Raw genomic sequence first — 21,364 nt, 5'->3', positions numbered from 1 at the left:
TGTATCAATGACATCAACAAATAAATCAACACGATAATGATGTAAGTTTGTGATGGGCTGAACTTTACGTTTTGGTCTCCCTCCTGGAAAAAATATCATCAATTTTTGGAATTTCAATATGATACTTGCCACAAAAGAAAAAAACTTGATCAAGTAAAGAATCTCAACCATTATCTCGCATACTTTGCAATCTTCCTTTACATATTTTGATCAAGTCCATGACATTCACAATATCTTGATTTTTCTTTTGTAATGCCTGAGACAAGTCGTTTGTGATTCCCAAAATTCTTTTCATCAAGTGTAGACCAAAAATGAAGCTGAATGATTGCATAAAAGTCAATAGAACCTTTGCTTCAAATTTTTGTTCGTAACCTGATCCATCTGTTCTTACAATCTTAAGCACATCTATCACAGACGGGAATATGTTTTCCAAACTGATTAAACAATTATAATGAGAGCTCCATCGTGTATCACTAGACCGCTTAAGATTAGTTTCTTGATTCAGGCCTTGCCCACTTAAGAGCTCATTATTATTGAGTACTTCAAAAATTACATCAGCATACTTTTCTCTCAGCATATCACGGTGCTTAGCGGATGCACCCACAACATTCACCACATAAGAAACCATAGTAAATAAATTTGCAATTTCTGAATGTTTCTTTGCCATAGCTACCAGAGCTAGCTGAAGTCGATGAGCAAAACAATGAACATAAAAAGTAGAGTCATTCTCATTTAGAAGGAGTGTTTTAAGACCACTAAACTCGCCTCTCATATTACTTGCGCCATCATAACTCTGCCCTCGCAATTTAGAGATGCTTAATCCATGTCTCGAAAAGAAATCATCAACGGCTAACTTGAGTGAGGAAGATTTAGTATCTGTAACATGCACAATACCTACAAAACGTTCAATTACCTGACCTTTATCCACATAACGTAGCACAATTGCCATATGCTCCTTTGAAGACATGTCACATGATTCATCAACAAGAATGACAAATAATGAATCACCAATATCCCTTATGATTGCATTGATAATTTCAGTTGAAATAGCACTTGAAATGTCCTTCTGGATATCAGGTGATGTCAACTTCATATTTTCAGGAGCATTTTTTAGCGTGACAGCTTTTATATCATCATTGAAACGACATAGCCATCGTAAAAATGCAAGAAAATTCCCTTGATTGGTTGAATTTTCAGATTCATCTTGCCCACGAAATGGAAGCCCTTGTTGTAAAAGTATCCTACTAACACCAACTGATGCACCTAAACGGGTTCGATAATCAATTCGATCTTGCTTTGAGTGTTTTGAGAGAATTGTTGACCTCACAACTTCTCCAAGCTTTATTATGGGCACTATTCGGTCCTCCAACATGAATTTGTAGTCTATCTTTTTTCTTCCAATTCGAAAATCCAACACCAATAAAAGATTCACCATCAAATTGCTCTCCAATATCAGGTTTAAAGAGATAACAACATAGACAAAAGGAAGCATCTTTTTCTATGCTATACTCCAACCAAGTAGGAAACTCACTAAACCAACCAGGATTAAATCGCCCTTGTTTTGCTCCAAAATTTTTGTAAGGAAAATTATGCCCTCGAGGTTGACAAGGACCTTTTTGGAGATAAGCCCTTCGAACTTGGTCTCGAACATTTGGATGGTAACTCAATATTTGATTATGTAATCCGGGATCAGATGGCAGATTTTCCAAGTTAACTTCCGTAGTTTGGTTTGAACTATTTTCATTTTTCTTTTGACTCTTTGCAGGTGACGACTCCACTAACTCAGACTTTGATTTTCTTTTGAAAAATCTTTCCATAACTGAAACACATATATGAACTAAATTTAAATTGAACAATTATGAACATCTTCTCAAACTTATAAACCGAAGCAAATTGAGCATTCAATTCAAAGCAATATGTTAATCAAACCAATAGAGAATCATATATATAGAAATTTATAAATTAAAATTAAAATTTCACCAACACAAGTTCATAATTGCATTAAAGGGATAAACAATTACATACTACGTGAGAAAAATTACAAAGGATAGACAAATACATACTTGGAGTTGAATAGCAATTTACCAAATATCTCCAAAGCCTTTTCCCTTTGGTAATCTACACATAAATTGAAAGACCCATTAAAATCAATAGAAATATATATATATATATATAAAACTTGATAATATAATTAGAATTTGAGAAGAAAAAAAAACTCACAAGCAACTGGGTGTCTAGTCGTGTTTCTAACCCAAGAAAAGAGAAAAAGGCTTAGGTTTATTGATTTAAGAAGGCAATATATAATAATATTAATAATTGTAATCTTTTTAGGAATGGGTAGTGTATAATTTTAGAATATTTGGTTGGCCCACGTTGAAATCTAGTAGATCACACCACTGCTGCAGGTAATTTAATTAAAATTTAGTAGACCAAGCCACTTTTTGGCTGAAATCCTCATTGGCCCATATCCATATGGCTTCAGACTCCTAATACTACTAGTACTATTTTTTTTATAAATAAAATTTCAATGGGGGCCAGTGACTGCACTGGTCCCCAATTGCCTCCACCCCTATCGGGGAGAGTGGTGAAGTAAAGTCGAGGAGATGGTGGTGGGATAAAGTCGGTGAGAGATGGTGCTTATTAGGGTCGAGGGTGGGGTGCTAGGGTTTGGGGAAAAAGAAATCAGGGGGAGAGGGAGAAATCGGGAGGAAGGAGGGGGAGAGGGTCTGGGTTGCAGGCTAGGGTGAAGAAGAAATCGATGGGGTAGAGGAGAGCGTAGAGGGGGGAGAGAGAGAGAGAGAGAGATTTTCTTTATTTAAGTTTTTAATATTTTATTAATATTTTAATCAATTTAAAATTTTAAAAAGTGAAGATGTGGGTCTCATAATGCCACATAGGCAACTAACGGAGAGATTTGACGGAACCTTAATGGTGGAACCACATTGTAACAAATTTGAAAAACCGGAGTATGTGATTGTAAAAATTAAAAATATAGGGATTAACATATCTTAAGGGTGTAACCACATGGTACTAAACTGTAATTAACCCTAAATAAAAACTCTCTTCTTCCCGCCCCATCCTACCCTGAGACCCTATTCTCTAAGCCAACCCCCTCAACAACCCTAGTCATCATTTCTCCTTCAACTTCGACAGCAACTCATTAAAACCCAATTCTCAAATGCAACAATCCAATCCCAATCCCAATTCATATGTTTTCAGAAAACCATGGTGGTCGTGGTGGAGAACTGGAAGGGTTTAAGGTTTAGAAATTTAGTTCATAGTTATAGATGGAAGAATTTGTCATCCAACTTTTGTAAATAAGTAAATACACTAGGGTTTAGAGCATTCACAATGGGCTCCCTAAACCACCTCATTAGACAAATTTTAGGGAGGAATCGTAAAAATGCAACTCCAATCACGCTCCCCATCCACCTCCTAAAATACGGAGTCCTCTAGGAGCTTCTAAATCTTAGGAGAGAGAAATGACTCCTAGTAGCTCCCTATAATTTAATGTTGTTTTATTTAATGAGTATTTCAAACCTTTATTTAATGCTAACTATTTTTTATTTTATTTTTTAATAGAGATGGACCAATCAAAAAAGAGTTATAGTATTTATGACTCTCCAAATTATGGAGTATGGTTGGAGTTGAAATTTTTTAGAGAGCTCCTAAAATAACTTTATTATATTTTTAGCTAAATTTTAACTAAGAAATAGAGAGCATCATCGTGGATGATCTTAGGCAACTAAATTAATTGTGATTTGTCATCTAACTTTTTTTTACTTTTTTTTTGTTGGAGGTCTTCTAACTTTCAAGCAATAATAATTGAAAATATATTTGAAATTCGAATTACTGAAATGGATGGTATACTTGGCATTTCCATATTAGGCGCCCTGACTATCAAAGTTGGGCGGGCGGATATCGAATCGCACTTAAGTATTTCCGTTCTGTTTTTTTCAGTCAAGAAGTATTTCCATTCTGAGGAAATAAAAAATGAAAAAAGAAATTACCAATTTATTATTCATTAATTTAATTATGCCAAATTTCTGAGAATGAATAGGATTCTTTCTTCCTCCATTTCGGGTAGCATGAATGAGCATCCTGAATGATGTTCACTGAAAACCAAATATAAGACCCCTAGATGGAAAGAATTCGACTAAACCCCAAACGAAGATATAAAATAAAATAAATTATAAATTCGGAGGTCGGAGGTCGGAGGTCGGACTTGGGACAAGCTCTTCTCTACCTCGGAAGCCTAAAGCCCACTTTTAGCTTTTTCGCATTCCTGCAAGTGAGCAACTGCGATATCTCATTCTCTTTATTATCCAAACGGGCTCTATCTAAGGTAATTAAGCTCTTCCTTGGATGTAATTAAGCTTTAGCTTACCATTTTTGCATATGGAATGGATGGATCATGGACACATAATCTACTCTAATTAAGTTTAATGTTTTATTAGACAATCCAGAACACAGGATTTTTCACTATATTCAAATTATTGGTTTTGGGCGTCTGTTGCTCCAAAATCATTGTGATATTGATATACATGTGACTCTGGTTTTGGAATTTTTCTGTTCATGCTTCTCAGGGATCCGCATAATGGATTCAGCCACCTCTTCAGTTTCAGTCAACTGTACCTCTCTTTTACTTTCTTGAAGCAAATTTAGAGGTTTCAATGCAAACGTTTATTTATATTTTTATACTTAGTTGAAACTTTGATGCCTAACTATCACTATGATAACTGATATACCCTTGAACACAAAATCTTAATGCAGAGGTGCATTTCTCAATTTGTTAGGTTTCGTATTGTCTCTTATAGTTCTCATTGAATTACATATCTCAAAATAAACAAATTCCAATAGCCCTTTATTAGCTTCAATTATGGAAGCTAATAAAGTCCTCGATTATACAATATTTTGTTCGCATAATTGGAACAGTTATTATGGAATACTGGCCTTTAGCTATTTGTTACAGGAAATCATATAAATTTGAAGCTCTTGAATTTAATGGCATATAAAGAAAATGTTAAATAAAACTAAATTAAAAACCTCTTGAAGTTAGAACTCCGTATAATTGGAAGAGTCATGATGGAGCATCCATCTTTAGCTATATAGTTGACGATTGTATAATTTGAAGTTCTTGAAATTAAGAGGCCAAAAATGAAAAATAAATAAAATTTAAAAAAGAAAAAAGAAAAAAAGAGAAACTCTTGAAGTTAAACTTTGCTTGTTTTAGGCCTTATCTCCCTCCACTTTAGCTAGACCTACTATTTGGAGAAAGGTGTAAGAACACAACTACCATAATTGTTAAGTGCATTATTATATCTTAAGAATTTCAGGGTGGCTGTTCAAGTTGTTTTCACTGTTTGTCTCTATCCAGGGCTGATATAGCGCAAATTTACAACAAAGAACACAAAAAGATATTCTTGGCTAAATTTTTTGGACTCATCCAATTTATAGCAGCAGGCTAGCTTGAGAACAATTGGGTTCGACTCAATAGCCATTTTACCAATTCAAGATCAGTCTGGGCAGTCGTGATATGTAACTCTTCTAAAACTTTTAGAGAAGTAATGCCTCGTATTTGTGGCCATGGAGCATGAGACCCCCTTCATTGCGAGGGCTGGGGAGGGTTATGTCTTACATCTGCATAGACTGACCCCCTCTTGTAGTGAGGTTATTTCCCGTTTAAACCTTGTCCCTGGATCATAACGGAGCAACCTTAGCTTTACCTCCAACTAGTAATTAAAAGAAAATAAAACGGTTATAATATGTGAGTTTTCACTTCTCCGTTACCGGTTAGATTGGTTTGCAATAGGTTGAGTGAAAGTGACAAAAACTATAAAATTGCTAAAGAAGTTAGCTTCCTCTCTTTTTTGTACTTCTCCTTTCCTTTCCATCAATGTTTCCAAATTCCAAATGGTAACTGAACTCTCCCACCTCCTGACTATGTATAGTTATCAACTTATTTAATTTCTTTTTCCTTTTTATTTTCTTGTTGATATGCTGATGAAGCAAAGTAATCAGACACGATTTACTGCATAGTCTCCTTGTATGACTTGGTTTCTCCATTTAAGTGTTGAGCTCCTAGGGCTTATAATTGTGATATTCGTTAGAGGGAAAACAATTATTACACACCCCCGCTCACATTTTCTTTTGAGGAAATCTTATGTGTCATGGTTATGGATTTGTATTTCTTTTATTATGGGAGTAAAAGATGGCATTAAGTTTCTCTAATTGCCAGCAGCTTTCAGGCCTGGTGGCACATCCTACCCTTAGGAACAAGGCTCAAGGCCGATTCAATAGCTGGTGGGCTTTTTAGTAATTTACCAAGAAAAACAAAAAGAAATTGCTCTAGGTGTTTTATGGCTTTTGTAGGCTGTATCCTTAATCACACATTAGGCTTTGTACAGAACAGAGTGTAGTGCTGGTAATAGATCTTCTGGTAAGTGTGTATTTCTATCTGTGGTCATATTGACCATTTGCTTTCATTAATTTTATTGATAGTGTTTCATATCTTTCTACATTGATTGGGAACTATGCTTTTACCGTTTTAAGAAATTCACTGATATTATAGGAAGATATCATTTGATTATATCTACCAAGGTTGGGAAAAAATTTCTGGGTCACTAGCTTTCCCTTTATGGTGGGGAATATATTTAGTATCTTTCAGATAGTCCACAGATGCCGTTCATATAGATAAACTGTGATGGTTTCAGTAAGTATATGTTTTGATGCTTCAGGTTGTACTCAAACAATGGATCCTTGGAAGTGCACTTTGTCTGGTGGTGCAAATTCTCTTTCTATGGCACCTTCAAGTATTTTAAATAAGGTGAATGAGAAGGCTCAACCTGAAAAGGAAGAGAGGGATACAGGTCATGTTGTTGAGGCTGGAGTCGATATAGACATTAGAGAGGTTTACTTTTTGATTATGCACTTTCTGTCTGTTGGGCCATGCCAGAGGACTTTTGAACAATTTGGGAATGATCTTCTGGAACATCAGCTTCTACCTAGAAGGTACCATGCTTGGTTTTCAAGGAGCGGCGTAGGAAGTGGCAATAATAATGACGATGCCATCTCTTTCCCATTGAGTTACAACAAGTTGGTTGAAAGGTACAGATGTTTCTCAATTTATATTACCCTTGTTGTAGGAATAGTTCAACGCCTAGCATAGGATTTGTTTTTGTTAGTATTGGTGTTGTTTATGTTCATGTCATGTGTCCTCTTATTACAGAAGACATATGTTTTAACATTAGTCACTTAATATTTGCATCATATATATATAACATGACTCACACCGCAGCCCCAAAACCCATTTGAAGGAGCATGTGACATGCCGAGATCCCTTGTCTGGTATTCTAACCCAAACTTCATCCCTTAATCCTTGTCCAGTCCAACAGACAAGGGGCATACTGATATGTAAAAGAGGAAATATGGGGTGTAATCATCAATAGTCCAGTGAGTAGTAAACATAATTATGTCATTCAAGTAGTTTTACACAACTCAGTAAATATTTATTTAAAGAAAATAATTGAGTTAGAATCCAGTTGATATAAAATATTCTTGTACGCACATATAAATCAACGCCAAATAACCTTTTTGTTTTCAGAAATAATATTATATAAGTAAACCCCGTCACACATGATACACATTGTGGAATGAGGTTATAGGTGAATCTTATCGCACAACATACACATCATGTAAGGAGGGGTAGGCAACTTGAATCCCACATATGACACACATAGTACATTTAGGAGTAAGCTTATAACTGAATCCCCCACGATTACACACTGTATTATGTAAGAACAAGTAGATAACTAGAAGAAGAATGAAGTGCTTGGAAAATTAAAAAGTAAACTTGCTTAACTGTTTGGAAGAGATATTTATCAAGGATAAGTTAAAATAAATTCCATGATAAATGCGTATCAGAATCTTGGATTTTATATATAACTATTATATAAATTTTATCTAATTATTTATGTCACCAACCTCATTCTCATCAGTTACCCAAAGCACACAAGCTCAACACAGAAAATTTCTCAGTCTCCATCGGCTTCGATTTTAGCTTTACTGTAATAGAAATTTTAATATATATTAGTTACTCACCTCGCTCTTGTCACTTACCAAAGCACACATCACTTACCAAGTAAACAAGCTTGACAGAGAAATTCTTGCAGTGCAAAGCACCTAAAAAAACAAGAAAAACTTTAGTAACAAGACTTTAACGAATTAGACAGGGTCTGCAACATGTTATCAGGAGAGCTTTATCTATTGGATTGCCACCTGATTGAGGTTATACTCCAGTCCATGGAATGAGTATCTTAAGCCAAATCGATAATATTTGGGTTCTGCAGTTCCAGAACTATAGAATTCAATTCTAACCCATTTCAAACACTAAGTCTGAACGCTTTTCAGACCAAGGATGAAAATATCAGCGATACAGATGTTATCGGGCCTTCAATTTACGGATATTTTGGGGGATATGTCGATGTCGTTTTAGGTATCGTGGAAAATCGACCAAGACGACAGATATTGGCTTAAAAACACGGAATTTTGAAGTGAAACTTTCATAGATATTAAGCACATTATCAATGAATGAATTGAGCAAATAAAATTCAAAATATACTAACTATAAGATATGCATATGATGAAATGTACGTGTATATAATGCACGATGAAAATCCTGAAAATAAATACAATTAGACTTTACACAACAAAGACAACATGTTTCAAATATAACCCAACCCAACCCAACCCAACCCATTAATACATCACCCAACATTATATTACAAGAGTAGACATCACCCAGCATTATAGCCAAAGATAGCCGAAATGACTAAGAAGAGAAGAAAGGAGAAGCTACTAAGTATTAGAGCTTCGTTTTTGACAATGATCCGGGACCTATGATTACTTTCAAAACTAAAGACAAATTTCTAGGTTATTTGTCTGGTATCGGGAAATACCGGTAAATATTGAGGATATCGGGGGTTATCGGGGATGTATTGGCCAATATATTGGGATATCGGCCGATATTTTCATCCATGTTTCAGACGGGAGGATATTAGGGGAAGCAGTGAGTGGAGATTCCCCTGCAGAGAGCCGGATGAGGGGCGACCTTCACCTCTTTTTCTTTATCCTTAATCTTAAAAGACCCTTCTAGATTCTTTATAGCTCTTTATATAGTAGAGAATTCACTATTGGTGCTCTTTAGATACCTCCATTCGGGGGCGAAGGTGCCTTTTCTACAGCTCCTCCCCTTAGGATAGGGGTCTGGGGGAGAAGGCTATCACAGTCATGTGCGAAGCAATTACCCCCTATTTCTAAAGTACCCCTCTTCCTATTTAGGGGGTTGAGGCGACTCCAAATTTAAGTCGAAACAATGACAATAAAGCATGAAAGAATCTGAAAGTTTTTGTGATCCTCCGAATCAATTGATTTAATGTGGGCATTGCTCTTTCCTTTGTCCTTCCCCCCTATTTTTGCCCTATCACTAGTGATTACTCCCAATCCGTTTGTTGCTTTTGTGGATCTTAACATGCTAACATTTTAAAAATCTTAAGAATATGTTTTTAACTCAAAGCAGTAAAAAAAATAACCAAAATCAATGTAAAATAGCATATATAATCTGATAGAAGTTAATGTTTGAAAGCTTGAATCAGTATAAATATAACCGTACACAGGTAAACAAACAAATTATCTTATTTTCTGTTCAATTACTCTGATTCTAAAGGTGGAAAGAGGCCCACATGTGAGGGGGAGTGTTAAGAATATAAAATAGTTGTGGCCAGCATTCTAACAGCTTAAGGTTTGGGGGATAATGGTAAACTGACAAGCTTTAGCAGGGTGCATGGATTTTCGTATTGCATTAGTTCTTTTGTTTTTTCTTTAGTTATAATGGGGCTAGTCATTTTATTTCCTGTTTTCAGTTTTTATTGATTAGTCTTTTGTATGACCAATAGGTATCCTCATATAGAGAGGGATCACTTGGTAAAGCTTCTAAAGCAACTGATACTGAGTATAGCAACTCCTTTGCATGGCAAGGTTGGAAGAAGTGCTCCGAATGCAGCTGATGTCCCTACATTACTGGGAACTGGTTCTTTTTCACTTCTAGATTGTAAGTGATATTTATAGTTCATATTTCAGAGTATCTTTGACTCTTCATAGGTGTTTTTTTTTTTTTTTTTTTTCTTCTGTATGTGAAGTATTTTGGATTTGGGAGAAGTGATGTTTAGCATAAAACCAAGTTTTATGGAAATCGTCTGTATTAGTAATAATTGACCTGAATAACTCAATGAACATTACATAAACTATGACAGTAAAATTTTCTTGGATGATTGTTTGGAGGCTGAAACCTCTGCTATACAAATAGTTGGTCACTTGTAAATTTTGTCTTTTATTTACACTGATAAATATCCTTCCTCATGATATGTCCTTTTTAGGAATAAGTATTCAACTACTTTGCTCTAAATAAGTATGACAACTTTGACAGATGTCCGTTGTAACATTTTTTTAAAGATTAATATGACAACCTGTGGGTGGATGTAACAGTTATTTAACATGTTATGTTTGTGTAGCACCTACAAGACCCATGTTAGCCTACTGCGTCTTTGAAAAATCTGTCTTTCCTGCTCAATGGCATGCTTATCATAAACCTAATATACTACTTAGGTAGTTTATGCATGTAACTGATAGGTTCGGCTTAAATCTTGTTTGCATCTTTTACCTCTAATTGTCACTTTTTGGCATAAATCTCTGCCTTCCATACTCATCTGAAGTCTGTTTCCTCTCGAGGTAGAGAAGTTTGTTAGGCTGCTTTGTGATGCCACATATCTTTTCAGCTTCCATGCATAATAGGTTTCTCCAAAGGTTACTTAATTTGGAATTTTTTTTAATTTCCTTTTTGCAGGTGATAGGACTACGGAAAATAAGAGAGTTAAGCCCCTGCCAGCTCACCTGCGTTGGCCTTACATGCAGGCCGACCAAGTTCATGGGCTAAGTTTGAGGGAAATTGGAGGAGGTTTCACAAAGCATCATCGTGCTCCATCAATTCGCTCTGCTTGTTATGCTATTGCTAAACCATCAACTATGGTGCAAAAGATGAACAACAAAAAGAAGCTACGGGGGCACCGTAATGCTGTCTATTGCGGTATTGTTCACTTTTAACTAAACTTGTATACACAATTTATTTTCAGGGAATCCCGTTTTATGAGGTCATGCTAAGTTATTAATGTTACTGCCAATGGAAATCAACACTGTCTGGGATAAGGGTACAAAATATATCACAGATGATGTAGACAATATCCGAGCATTTTCCTTTTGTTGCCCAGTGTTTATGAATGTTTGACTGGGAGTTTTATGTCAAAGGAATGAAAAGTCAACGCTGATCTACTTTGTATTTCCAAATTGTTCTCGGAAATTTTGCCTTAATTTTGTCTTATAATATACACTATGCATCCTTTTGTTCCGTTTATGCCTATTTATTTATTGAGGTTTCCCTTGGAGCTTCTAGTTATCTCCATGTGCTCCGTAATGCATATACATGTTGCACTATGTGTGTAAATCTGGGAATTTGTATTACTGGAATTTTTTGAGAACAAAGATGACAGGCACTTGTATCTTGTAGCCATTTTTGATCGGTCTGGGAGATATGTTATCACTGGTTCAGATGATCGCCTTGTCAAAATTTGGTCAATGGAAACTGCGCTTTGCTTGGCTAGCTGTCGTGGGCATGAGGTGAGTTAAGATTCTTCACTTAATAATTTTGACTTACAGTCTCTCTCCCCCTTCCCCTCCCCCTCCCTCCCTCCCTCCCTCCCAACCTCCCTCCCTCATTCCCTCTCTCTTTGGCTAAGAAGCATGGATACGCCAATTTAGTGGTGTATCCCGTATTGGATACTCGTTTGGATACGCTACGCGATACGGTCCGATACGCATTGCATACGTATCGCAGTCAACGGATACGTTAGTTGACTAACGGATATGAGTATCTGACCTTTTGGATACGAACCTCCGGCCGAAGTTTGCCGTTGAGGAGCCCCTGGCGCTGCATGTGAAGAGGTAGGGGGAAGAAGAAGAAGAAGATGTCAGACTGGAGGGAGGGAGAGAGGGAGGGAGAGAGAGAAGAAGAAGAAAAAGATGTCAGACTGGAGGGGGAGAGAGAGGGACAAAGACAGAGAGACAGAGAGCGAGAGAAGAAGAAGATGTTAGACTGACATAATTGTTATTATCTCAAGTGACGACGCCGTTTGCTAAAACAAGATTTGTAATATATGTTTCCTTTTACATAGATCTGTTTATGGGTTTGGGTCTTAAGCAATAGCATTAAAATGGGCTTTGGGTAATGATCTATTTGGGTGAAAAAAGCTATACATGCCTAAAAATATATAGAATTAGAAAAGAAAGTCCAAAATGCTACACTATATTTATAATTTATTTAAAATATATTTTAGGTTATATATATTTATTAATATATATTTATAATAACCGTATCCATGACGTATCGTATCCTAATTTTTGGAAATTTACCGTATCCCCGTATCGTGTCGTATCGTATCGCCGTATCCGTATCCGTGTCCGTGCTTCTTAGCTCTTTGGGCTTTCAATATAGCCTCATTTGTTTTTGCTTGTATTATTTATTCTACCCTTCTTGTTACATGAATCAAAGGGTGACATTACTGACTTGGCTGTAAGTTCAAACAACGCTTTGGTGGCATCTGCTTCAAATGACTTTGCCATTCGAGTTGTATGTATACCCTACCATTTAAAATGTCAATTTGCTTCTTTTCCTGTTTATCAGTCAGTGAATAGATATTTTACCTGCAGTGGCGTTTGCCAGATGGATTTCCAATTTCAGTTCTTCAAGGGCATACTGGAGCTGTGACTGCTATTGCATTTAGTCCCAGGCTTAGTGCTGTTTACCAACTTTTATCGTAAGCCAAATTCTAAGAGAGAATGCTCTTTTATGTTGCTTCCCTTCTCTTGGCTGTTCTCTGTGTGTGGGTGTCTACATGTCCACTTGCATCCTTAGTTTGGAAACATCTTCATGTAAAGTAATTTACTACTGATATGCACTTTGTGACTCATAATGATGTCTTTCAGACCTTTAATGCAACATGTTGGTTATAGCCATTAAGTGAAATAATTCTTGAAATCTTTTTCTCTGTTAGTTATTTTACACCCATAACATTCATAGGTCATCGGATGATGGGACTTGTCGAATCTGGGATGCTAGGTCTTCCCAGTACCCTCCGCGGATATACATGCCACAACCTTCGGACACTTTAACTGGTTAGATAGTGCTTCTGACACAGTTGCCTTATTGGTTTATGGTTATTTGGGTGATGTAAACTTACATTATGTGATGTTTACTTGTAGGGAGGAGCAATGCTATTTCAAGTACTGGACCCTCCTCAAGTAATGGTCTACAAAGCCATCAGATACTCTGTTGTGCTTACAATGCCAACGGAACTGTTTTTGTCACCGGTAGCTCTGACACTTTTGCAAGGGTATGTTTAACTACATAGTTTTCAAATTAGTCCATATGATTTGCCCACTGCTACCTTTCCGTTTACTTGCATCAGTTGACTTTGCCGCATGTGAAGTTGGATATTTTACCGAAACCCAACTACTTGCAGGTCTGGAATGCTTTAAAATCTAATACAGATGACTCAGAACAACCAATGCATGAATTGGATGTACTGTCGGGCCATGAGAATGATGTCAATTATGTGCAATTCAGGTTTGTTTGTCCCAAGGTCTTAAAAACTAACAATATAGGTGAAATTTTGGTGTTACTTTTAATTATGTGCAATTCAGGTTGGGGAAAGCTTCTGATAGAAATTTCCTGCATTGTTTCTCCTAAAGTGTTGAAATTTCCCGAAATTGGCTGAAAGCTCATCAGTTTCAAGAAAATATCAGTTTTCTCAATTTGTCAAATGCCGGAGCGTATCACAAAACCGCAACTCACCATATGCTGAACTAGAATGCATAAAAGGGCACCAAACTTTACCTAATTGGTAATTTCAAAAAGAATAATAGGCTCGGCTGAACAAATAGTGAAATCAACCTTCTATACAGGAGAAGTTTAGATGATTAAAACAGAGGTTCCTGATACAAGCACAGTGACCTATGAGCAGTCACTGGATTGGGTGACAATGTGGCAATCTTTGCTCACAGCCACTGGCTTGGGGTGGCCGTCTCTGCTTACTTGTACTTCTTCAATATATTCAAAAAGGGCAAAGCAGTCCTATATATTTGATCTAGGGGATGGCACTTCTTTCCTAGCAATGTGGTGTTGAGTTTCCTTGCAATTTACTATACAAATTGTAATTGTTAAATATCATTTGAGTGGACGATAATTTTGGATAACTGTCTGACAGTGCACACTATATTCACTTAAACCACACAAACCTACTATGAACTTAAATTCCATATTCTTTTTTCCAGAAGATAATTTATTAAATGAATATCTTATGAAGGTTCCTTTAAAATTTCTTGTTTTGTTTTTCCCATAATTTATGTTGTTTCTGTCAAATTCTCTTTGGTGTTTATCGTTTTTAGAAATTTTTCTTTGAAAATTTTCATAACATCTTTGCTGCTTCCCTATACAGTGGCTGCGCCATTTCTTCAAAATCTTCATTTTCTGACTCTGTGAAGGAGGAGAGTAATATGAAGTTCAAAAATTCCTGGTATACTGATATCTGATATGATTTTACATTGATATTTTCTGCATCATGCTTATGCTCTTGTTTTTGTGTAGTATAGTATCTGCACAACTACTTTTTTTTTTTTTTAGTAGAATGTGCTAAGAACCCGTATTTGAATTCTCAGGTTTTGTCACAACAACATAGTTACCTGCTCTCGTGATGGCAGTGCCATTATATGGGTTCCAAGATCACACAGATCTCATGTGAGCTCCTTTGAATGAGTTTTTTTTCTTTTTCAGTTTTCTGGAGTCTAATTTCATGTAAATCCTAAACCCTAATTTCATGTGATCATTCCTTTATATTCCACTCTTGACTTTAGGGAAAAGTTGGACGTTGGACACGTGCATATCATTTGAAAGTTCCGCCTCCCCCACTGCCTCCTCAGCCACCTCGAGGAGGCCCTCGTCAGAGATTTCTTCCCACCCCTCGTGGTGTTAATATGATTGTGTGGAGCCTGGATAACCGCTTTGTGCTCGCAGCTATCATGGGTAAAGTACTTACCAAGGTTTATACTTATGGAAAGTATTTTTACGGAAATAGGATTTTCTTGGCATACCTCTTCCACGTTCTAAAAGAAAGCACCTAATCCCAACTACGTTATGCTCTTACTTGGGCCACCACATCCATCAAGTTACATACTGTCATGCGTTTTTTTTCTTTCCTTTTTAAGCCTGCATTGGTTTTTAGCTTCTTTCTTGTATATCATAAGTTGAGCCATAATTACTCTCTTCTTGGGGGCATTCACTGCTCAAGTGAACAATCTTAGTTACTTTTTCCAAGTCTTATGTTCAGAGGTTGTCACCTCTTGCTTCTCTTAATGAGCCATTAATAATTCCACCTATTAATGTTTTTTGCTACACTAACTTTTGTGCCCATTGTTTCCAAAAAACGCCAAATAGCTTTCAATAGTTATCCTATAGATGCTGTATTCATGCCTGTTCGTCGCACATGGCTGGTCCCTTGTTCTCATGCCTAGACTCAAAACTTGTCTGATTGACATGACATCCTGGAGGCGTTCCCCACATTAAACAGATAATCACCCAGCTGTTAATTCAAAGCTCATAATTTTAACCTATACGGCAGAACTGTTCCATTAAAAGGCACAATTCTTTTGTTGCATGCATTCAAGTACTTGGGTTATAAACTTAGGGTTTCTCTTCAGTAAGTGTAATAATTATGCAGATTGCAGAATTTGTGTTTGGAACGCTGTTGATGGTAGCTTAGTGCATTCTTTGACTGGTCACACTGCATCTGTAAGTGGTGTCTGATATATTAAGAGATTCAGATTCTGATTATCATAATGCTTATAATTCCTTGACTCAGATATACATTTTTTTTTTAATCCAATGCTTTATCTGCACCAGGAAATAGCTTTTTGTTTGAATTTGAATTTGAATTTTTGAATCTATTGATCTTGTGGCACTTGTCTGTTGTCAAATTCTTGGCAGTCATATGTTTTGGATGTTCATCCCTTTAACCCTCGGATTGCTATGAGTGCTGGGTATGATGGGCAAACAATAGTTTGGGATGTGAGCTTCGGTTTATTCCTTGAATTTTTCAAGTTCTCTTTTCTGATACATTGTTCTCCTAATGTGTATTGTTAATACGTTGTTTGTATTTGGTGGTTTTTAGATATGGGAGGGCATGCCTATTAAGATATACGAAATTGGAAACGTTAAGTTGGTTGATGGGAAGTTTTCCGCGTAAGTGAGCTACCCAATTTTCAAATATGTTGAATACTCTTCTCTCGTGTTATAGTTAAACTGACAATTTTAACCTTATTACTTTTTGTGGGGGTTAATTTATGTAAGGAGACATAGGTTAGTTGCCTTGCTATTTCACATCTCTTCAATATCTCATTGACCCCCTCTCCCCTGCCCACTTTCACAATGATGGATTTTCAGTTTACTGGTGCCATCATTCTTTACGACATGGATATCAATTTTGAATGATCAAATTCTAATTCGTGGAAACTAAAATGCTTAACCTTTATTCTGCTAATGTTTTTTATGAGACATATTCTCTTTGTTACTTAGGGATGGGACATCAATAGTACTCTCAGACGATGTTGGCCAAGTATATTTAATAAACACAGGTGAAGGCGAGTCTCAAAAAGATGCTAAATATGATCAGGTATCCTAAGCATTTGTTTGTACAGTTCTCCACTCCTTATCTTTTGATTCAAGTTCGTGTTATGCAATTCTTCTATGATGGCTGTTTGTGTGATTCTCCTACAGTTCTTCCTTGGGGATTATCGCCCCCTTGCACGGGATGATTCTGGATATCCTATTGATCAGGTTAAATCATCTTCTCATTAGTACTCACTTACATTGTTCTGGGGTAAATTTTATTCCACAGCTGCAGTTTGCATCAACTTGCACATTAAGAAATTGAATCAATGTAATTTTATGTTCCTGTGCATGGTGTACAGTTGATTGATGTTGAATGTTATTTCTGGTATTTACATTCTATTCCACATGTGATTGTGGAACATACTATATATGCTGCAGGAGACACAGCTTCCTGCTTATCGAAGGAATCTTCAAGATCCTCTCTGTGATTCAAGTATGTTTCTGGTTCTACTGGGTGGGGTTCTTAATATATATTCAGTCACAATATTTTCTCATAACGTAGATTGATGGGAAACAACAGGTATGATGCCATATCCCGAACCTTATCAAAGTACATACCAGCAACGGCGACTGGGTGCTCTTGGCATGGAATGGCATCCTTCATCCATGAAATTCTCTATTGGCATGCATACAGGCCTAGATTATCAGATGCCGCCTTTACCAGATTTGGAAAGAATGATTGAGCCACTACCAGATTTTTTTGATGCCATGTTATGGGAGCCAGAAAATGAAGTTGCAAGTGAAGATACTGATTCAGAGTATCACGGTACTGAGGAAAATTCCAGTGAAGATGAGAAAGGAAATATCACCACCAGCTCTTCTAGCGATCCAGACTGCAGCACAGAATACAGTGAAGCTGAATGCAGTCATAAGGATGGCCTTCGCCGATCAAGAAGAAAACGACAAAAGGTAAATACTGTCTCTTCATCTATACTAGTTTCTGTTCTTGTTCGACCTAAATCAGCTCAAATTTTATGATTTTTAGGTTGAGTCGATAACCTGTTCTGAGAGGCGTGGCAAGAAAAGGAAAGTGGATGAGCATGATGGCATTATATCTGGGATTGAGAAAATTAAAAATTCAAAAGGTGGCCGGAAAGTTTCAAAGAGAAAGCCTTCCGCAAAGACATTGAGACCCCAGCGAGTTGCAGCACGCAATGCTCGAAATGTGCTTTCTCAGATCCCTGGAACATCTACTGATGGAGAAAAAGATGAAGATGATTCATCAAACAGTGATTCTCTAGAGCAACAATTCCACATTCAAAGCTATGGTGGTAACCAGATGATGCAACAAAAACATACTAAAGAAGAACCATCTGTCCACGAGTTTGAGGATATAGCCAAGCCTCTTGCAGTTTCTTCATCTCAGTCAAATGTCAGAAGCAAGCCAAAATTGGTTTTCAAGATTCCACTTCGTGATTCTAAGAAGCAAGAGGCTCCGCAGGATGTAAAAATCAAATATAAAAATCAGGCTGATTTGGTGTCTGCATCTTCTGGATATCAAGATGTGACTCAAGATAAGAGGATTAATAAGGGTCTGGGTTCATCTTTGCCAGATGTGATTGACGTGGAGTTGCCAGGAAATCTCATAGACAATGAATTCACTGATCCCGGGAAAACTGCAAAGGCTGGAAATTCTTTGAAGGCATCTCCATGTGACAAGGATAACAGAGTTGGGTGGGGAGAGGTCAAGATACGCACACCAAAGCATACAAGATCAGGAAATCCCATACCAACAGAGGCAGCCACTGGATCGCTTGCTAGTTTTGATGTCCATATGAAAGAGAGGAATTATGTCAATTGGTATGTTTATCCTAAGGACAACTGTGCAAAGTTTTATACTCATTCAAAAGTTAAGGGAAAAAATAAAATTATGGAGGTATCTTGCCTTGCAGGGATGAGGAACATAATGGAACTGATGCATTAGAGGATCTGGACGGTCTCAAAAGTAAAGAGCTTTCTCATACACTCATATCGTCATCTTTTGAGTCCTCAGCTTTGGGCGAGCGCAAACCAAAAGGCATAGAGGACTCCCTGGATATAGAGGAGGCTGCTGGAACAATGCACTCTGATGAATTAAAGTATAATGCTCCCCTTAAGTTTTCTGCAGAACACCTAACAGGTTATGGAGATTTAATGCCAGAAGATCCTTCATGCATGGACCAGAATTTAAATCTGGAAATGCCAAAAGTGAGTGGAGGTGCTGGCAGACCAGGTTCTTTGAAGTTTTTTTTCAAGGGTAGGACTAATTCAGAAGGTGTTGATGGTAATATGGAAGAAAATACTTCAAATGTCAACGACCGTCATGATTCAGGAATTGATCTCCCTGAAGCTGCAGTGGGTGCAATACGTGGAACAAGAACATTAAAGACCAAGGCAACTTCAGGAGGGGTGGGCTCTGTGAGCCGTAGCCTTAAGTTGAGATGGGGCCATCAAACAGCGAGGAAATCAAAAGATGCAGAAGACTCCTCCGTCAAAGTGTATGATCAGATATATCAAAGACCAAGGTCTACAAGAAATCGTCAGGGTTCATATAATGATTATGACCAAAGTTCTTCAACCCGAAGCATGTTAGATACCCCTGTTGGAAAGTTGTCATGGCTGATGTTGTCAAAACATGAGCCGGGTTACCGTTATATTCCTCAGCTAGGTGATGAAGTGGTGTACCTGAGACAGGTAATTTTTAGCATCTGTATTCATGGTTTCTGGTCCTTTTTGAGTTCTGCTTTTGTATTTACTGTTTAATAACTAATATTTTGGCTTCTGATTGTTAGGGCCATCAAGAGTATCTGGAAGTAGTTATGAAATCAGAAGTGGGTCCTTGGGGTCCTTGGGGATCAATTAAGGAAAACATCAAAGCTGTGGAAATTTGCAAGGTTGAAAGCCTTGATTATGCTTCGCAGCCTGGTTCTGGGGAGAGCTGCAGTAGAATGGAACTTAAATTTGTAGACCCTTCTTCTGCTATGTTTGGTAAACCATGGAATTTAACTTTGCCTGAAATTGATTTCAGTGATTTCATTGTTGAGAAAATATGGTATGATGCTGCTATTAGAAGAAACTGGACCACTAGGGACAAATGCGAGGTTTGGTGGAGGGATTCAGATGGAGGTGGGGATTGGTGGGAAGGTCAAATTGTTCGTTGTCAGGCCAAATCACATGAGTTTCCCGACAGCCCTTGGTTAAGATATGAGATTCGGTACAAGAATGATGATGGGATAACCCATTGTCATTGTCCTTGGGAACTGCGTGATCCATCCATATTATTGGAACACCCCCATATTAACTCTGAAAGCAGAGATAAGCTGCTGCACTATTTTTCTAAATTGGAGCAGAAGGTTATTCAAATACTTTCACGTCCCTGTTGTTTTTATTTTGTGGGAATTGGAATTTAAAGCTTGAACTATTATAAGGATTTTAATTAATTATGCTGTAAATGATGCAGGACTCCCAAACAATCCAACAAATGAATCAAGCTGTTTGGAAGGCGGATTTCTGCAACAGGTAAAGAAATACTAGATATGGATTAACCATATCCCTGTGTTAGGACATTTATAGGAACCTTCCAATCCATTGAGTTCTAATTAATTTCCTTGAAATTAGATAGAATGTGCGGAACTTCATGCTCTATATGCTTATAGCCTGTTAAGAGGGCCCATCCTGCTGTTCTATCACAAAGCCTGCACACAAAAAAAACCAAGTGCATCACGTTTTTTAATATAAATAATTTTTGGCAAAACTAAGATTTTGAGAAAATAATGAAACTTTGGTTTGTGGGTATTTTGCAGCTTTCCTGTGCAATTGTACCCGGAACTAATCCAGTCAAGGTTAAGGAATGACTATTATAGAAGCTTGGAAGCTGTGGAGCATGATATAATGGTTATGCTGTCAAACGCGAGGCAGTACTTCAAGAGAAATGAATTGCAAGCCCGGATTAGGCACCTCTCAAAATGGTTTAAGAAAAAACTGTCAAGATTGCAGAGGTTTTGAGTACAGAAGATACAACTGGTCTTCCTTATTACTCCTTAGACTCCTCTTTCTTCTTTTCAATTTTGTTTTTCGAGTAGGTCCCCGTTGTTCCATTTTTGGTAAAGCAGTCCTTCCAGAGGGTGAGTGAAATCCCCAAGTCCAAAGCAAATCATTTATTGTATACGCATCTTCTCCAAGATCATCTTTATTATTAGTCAGCTCAGCAGTTTGGCAAAAGAACTTTAAAAAATTTGAAGCAATCTTGCTATACGCATCTTGATTCATATAGGAAAATGTTGTCAATTTTGCATTTTATATAAATTGTCAGACTATAGATCTTAGTTATTATGCCAAATTAGGTCTCGCGTTCCAATTGCTTTGTGAATTAGTCAAAATTTGTATTAATTGGAAATTCATCCTTTTGGGAAAAAATATATATGTATTTGCATTGACAGACTCTGATGATTGAATCACGGTGACCATTGCAGCTTCAACATTGGAATTAGCCACCTAGGAATTAACCATTTCATCGTGCATCTCATTGACATTGGGGCAATGAGCCTTGGCTGG

At 37.0% G+C, this 21,364-nt stretch overlaps 2 protein-coding genes across 2 annotated transcripts; one reads left to right on the top strand and one right to left on the bottom strand.

Moving 5' to 3' along the window:
- On the bottom strand, window positions 164-1,492 carry LOC109946271 (zinc finger MYM-type protein 1-like). The gene has a single exon (XM_020553612.1). The coding sequence runs from the start codon at window positions 1,490-1,492 to the stop codon at window positions 164-166; it is 1,329 nt and encodes a 442-aa protein (XP_020409201.1).
- LOC18767736 (bromodomain and WD repeat-containing protein 3) lies at window positions 3,684-21,267 on the top strand. The gene is made up of 26 exons (XM_020570184.1): window positions 3,684-4,345; window positions 4,587-4,631; window positions 6,738-7,107; window positions 9,954-10,108; window positions 10,901-11,140; window positions 11,618-11,727; window positions 12,659-12,736; window positions 12,817-12,923; window positions 13,187-13,281; window positions 13,369-13,499; window positions 13,629-13,732; window positions 14,604-14,681; window positions 14,824-14,902; window positions 15,019-15,187; window positions 15,882-15,952; window positions 16,148-16,228; window positions 16,332-16,402; window positions 16,736-16,832; window positions 16,937-16,996; window positions 17,210-17,264; window positions 17,352-17,740; window positions 17,817-18,631; window positions 18,724-19,504; window positions 19,603-20,163; window positions 20,271-20,329; window positions 20,614-21,267. The coding sequence occupies exons 2-26, from the start codon at window positions 4,598-4,600 to the stop codon at window positions 20,813-20,815; spliced, it is 4,992 nt and encodes a 1,663-aa protein (XP_020425773.1). The 5' UTR covers window positions 3,684-4,345; window positions 4,587-4,597; the 3' UTR covers window positions 20,816-21,267.

This window comes from Prunus persica, chromosome G8 (assembly GCF_000346465.2).
Source record: "Prunus persica cultivar Lovell chromosome G8, Prunus_persica_NCBIv2, whole genome shotgun sequence".
Taxonomy (NCBI): Eukaryota; Viridiplantae; Streptophyta; class Magnoliopsida; order Rosales; family Rosaceae; genus Prunus; species Prunus persica.
This window is presented reverse-complemented; position numbering and strand designations above follow the sequence as displayed.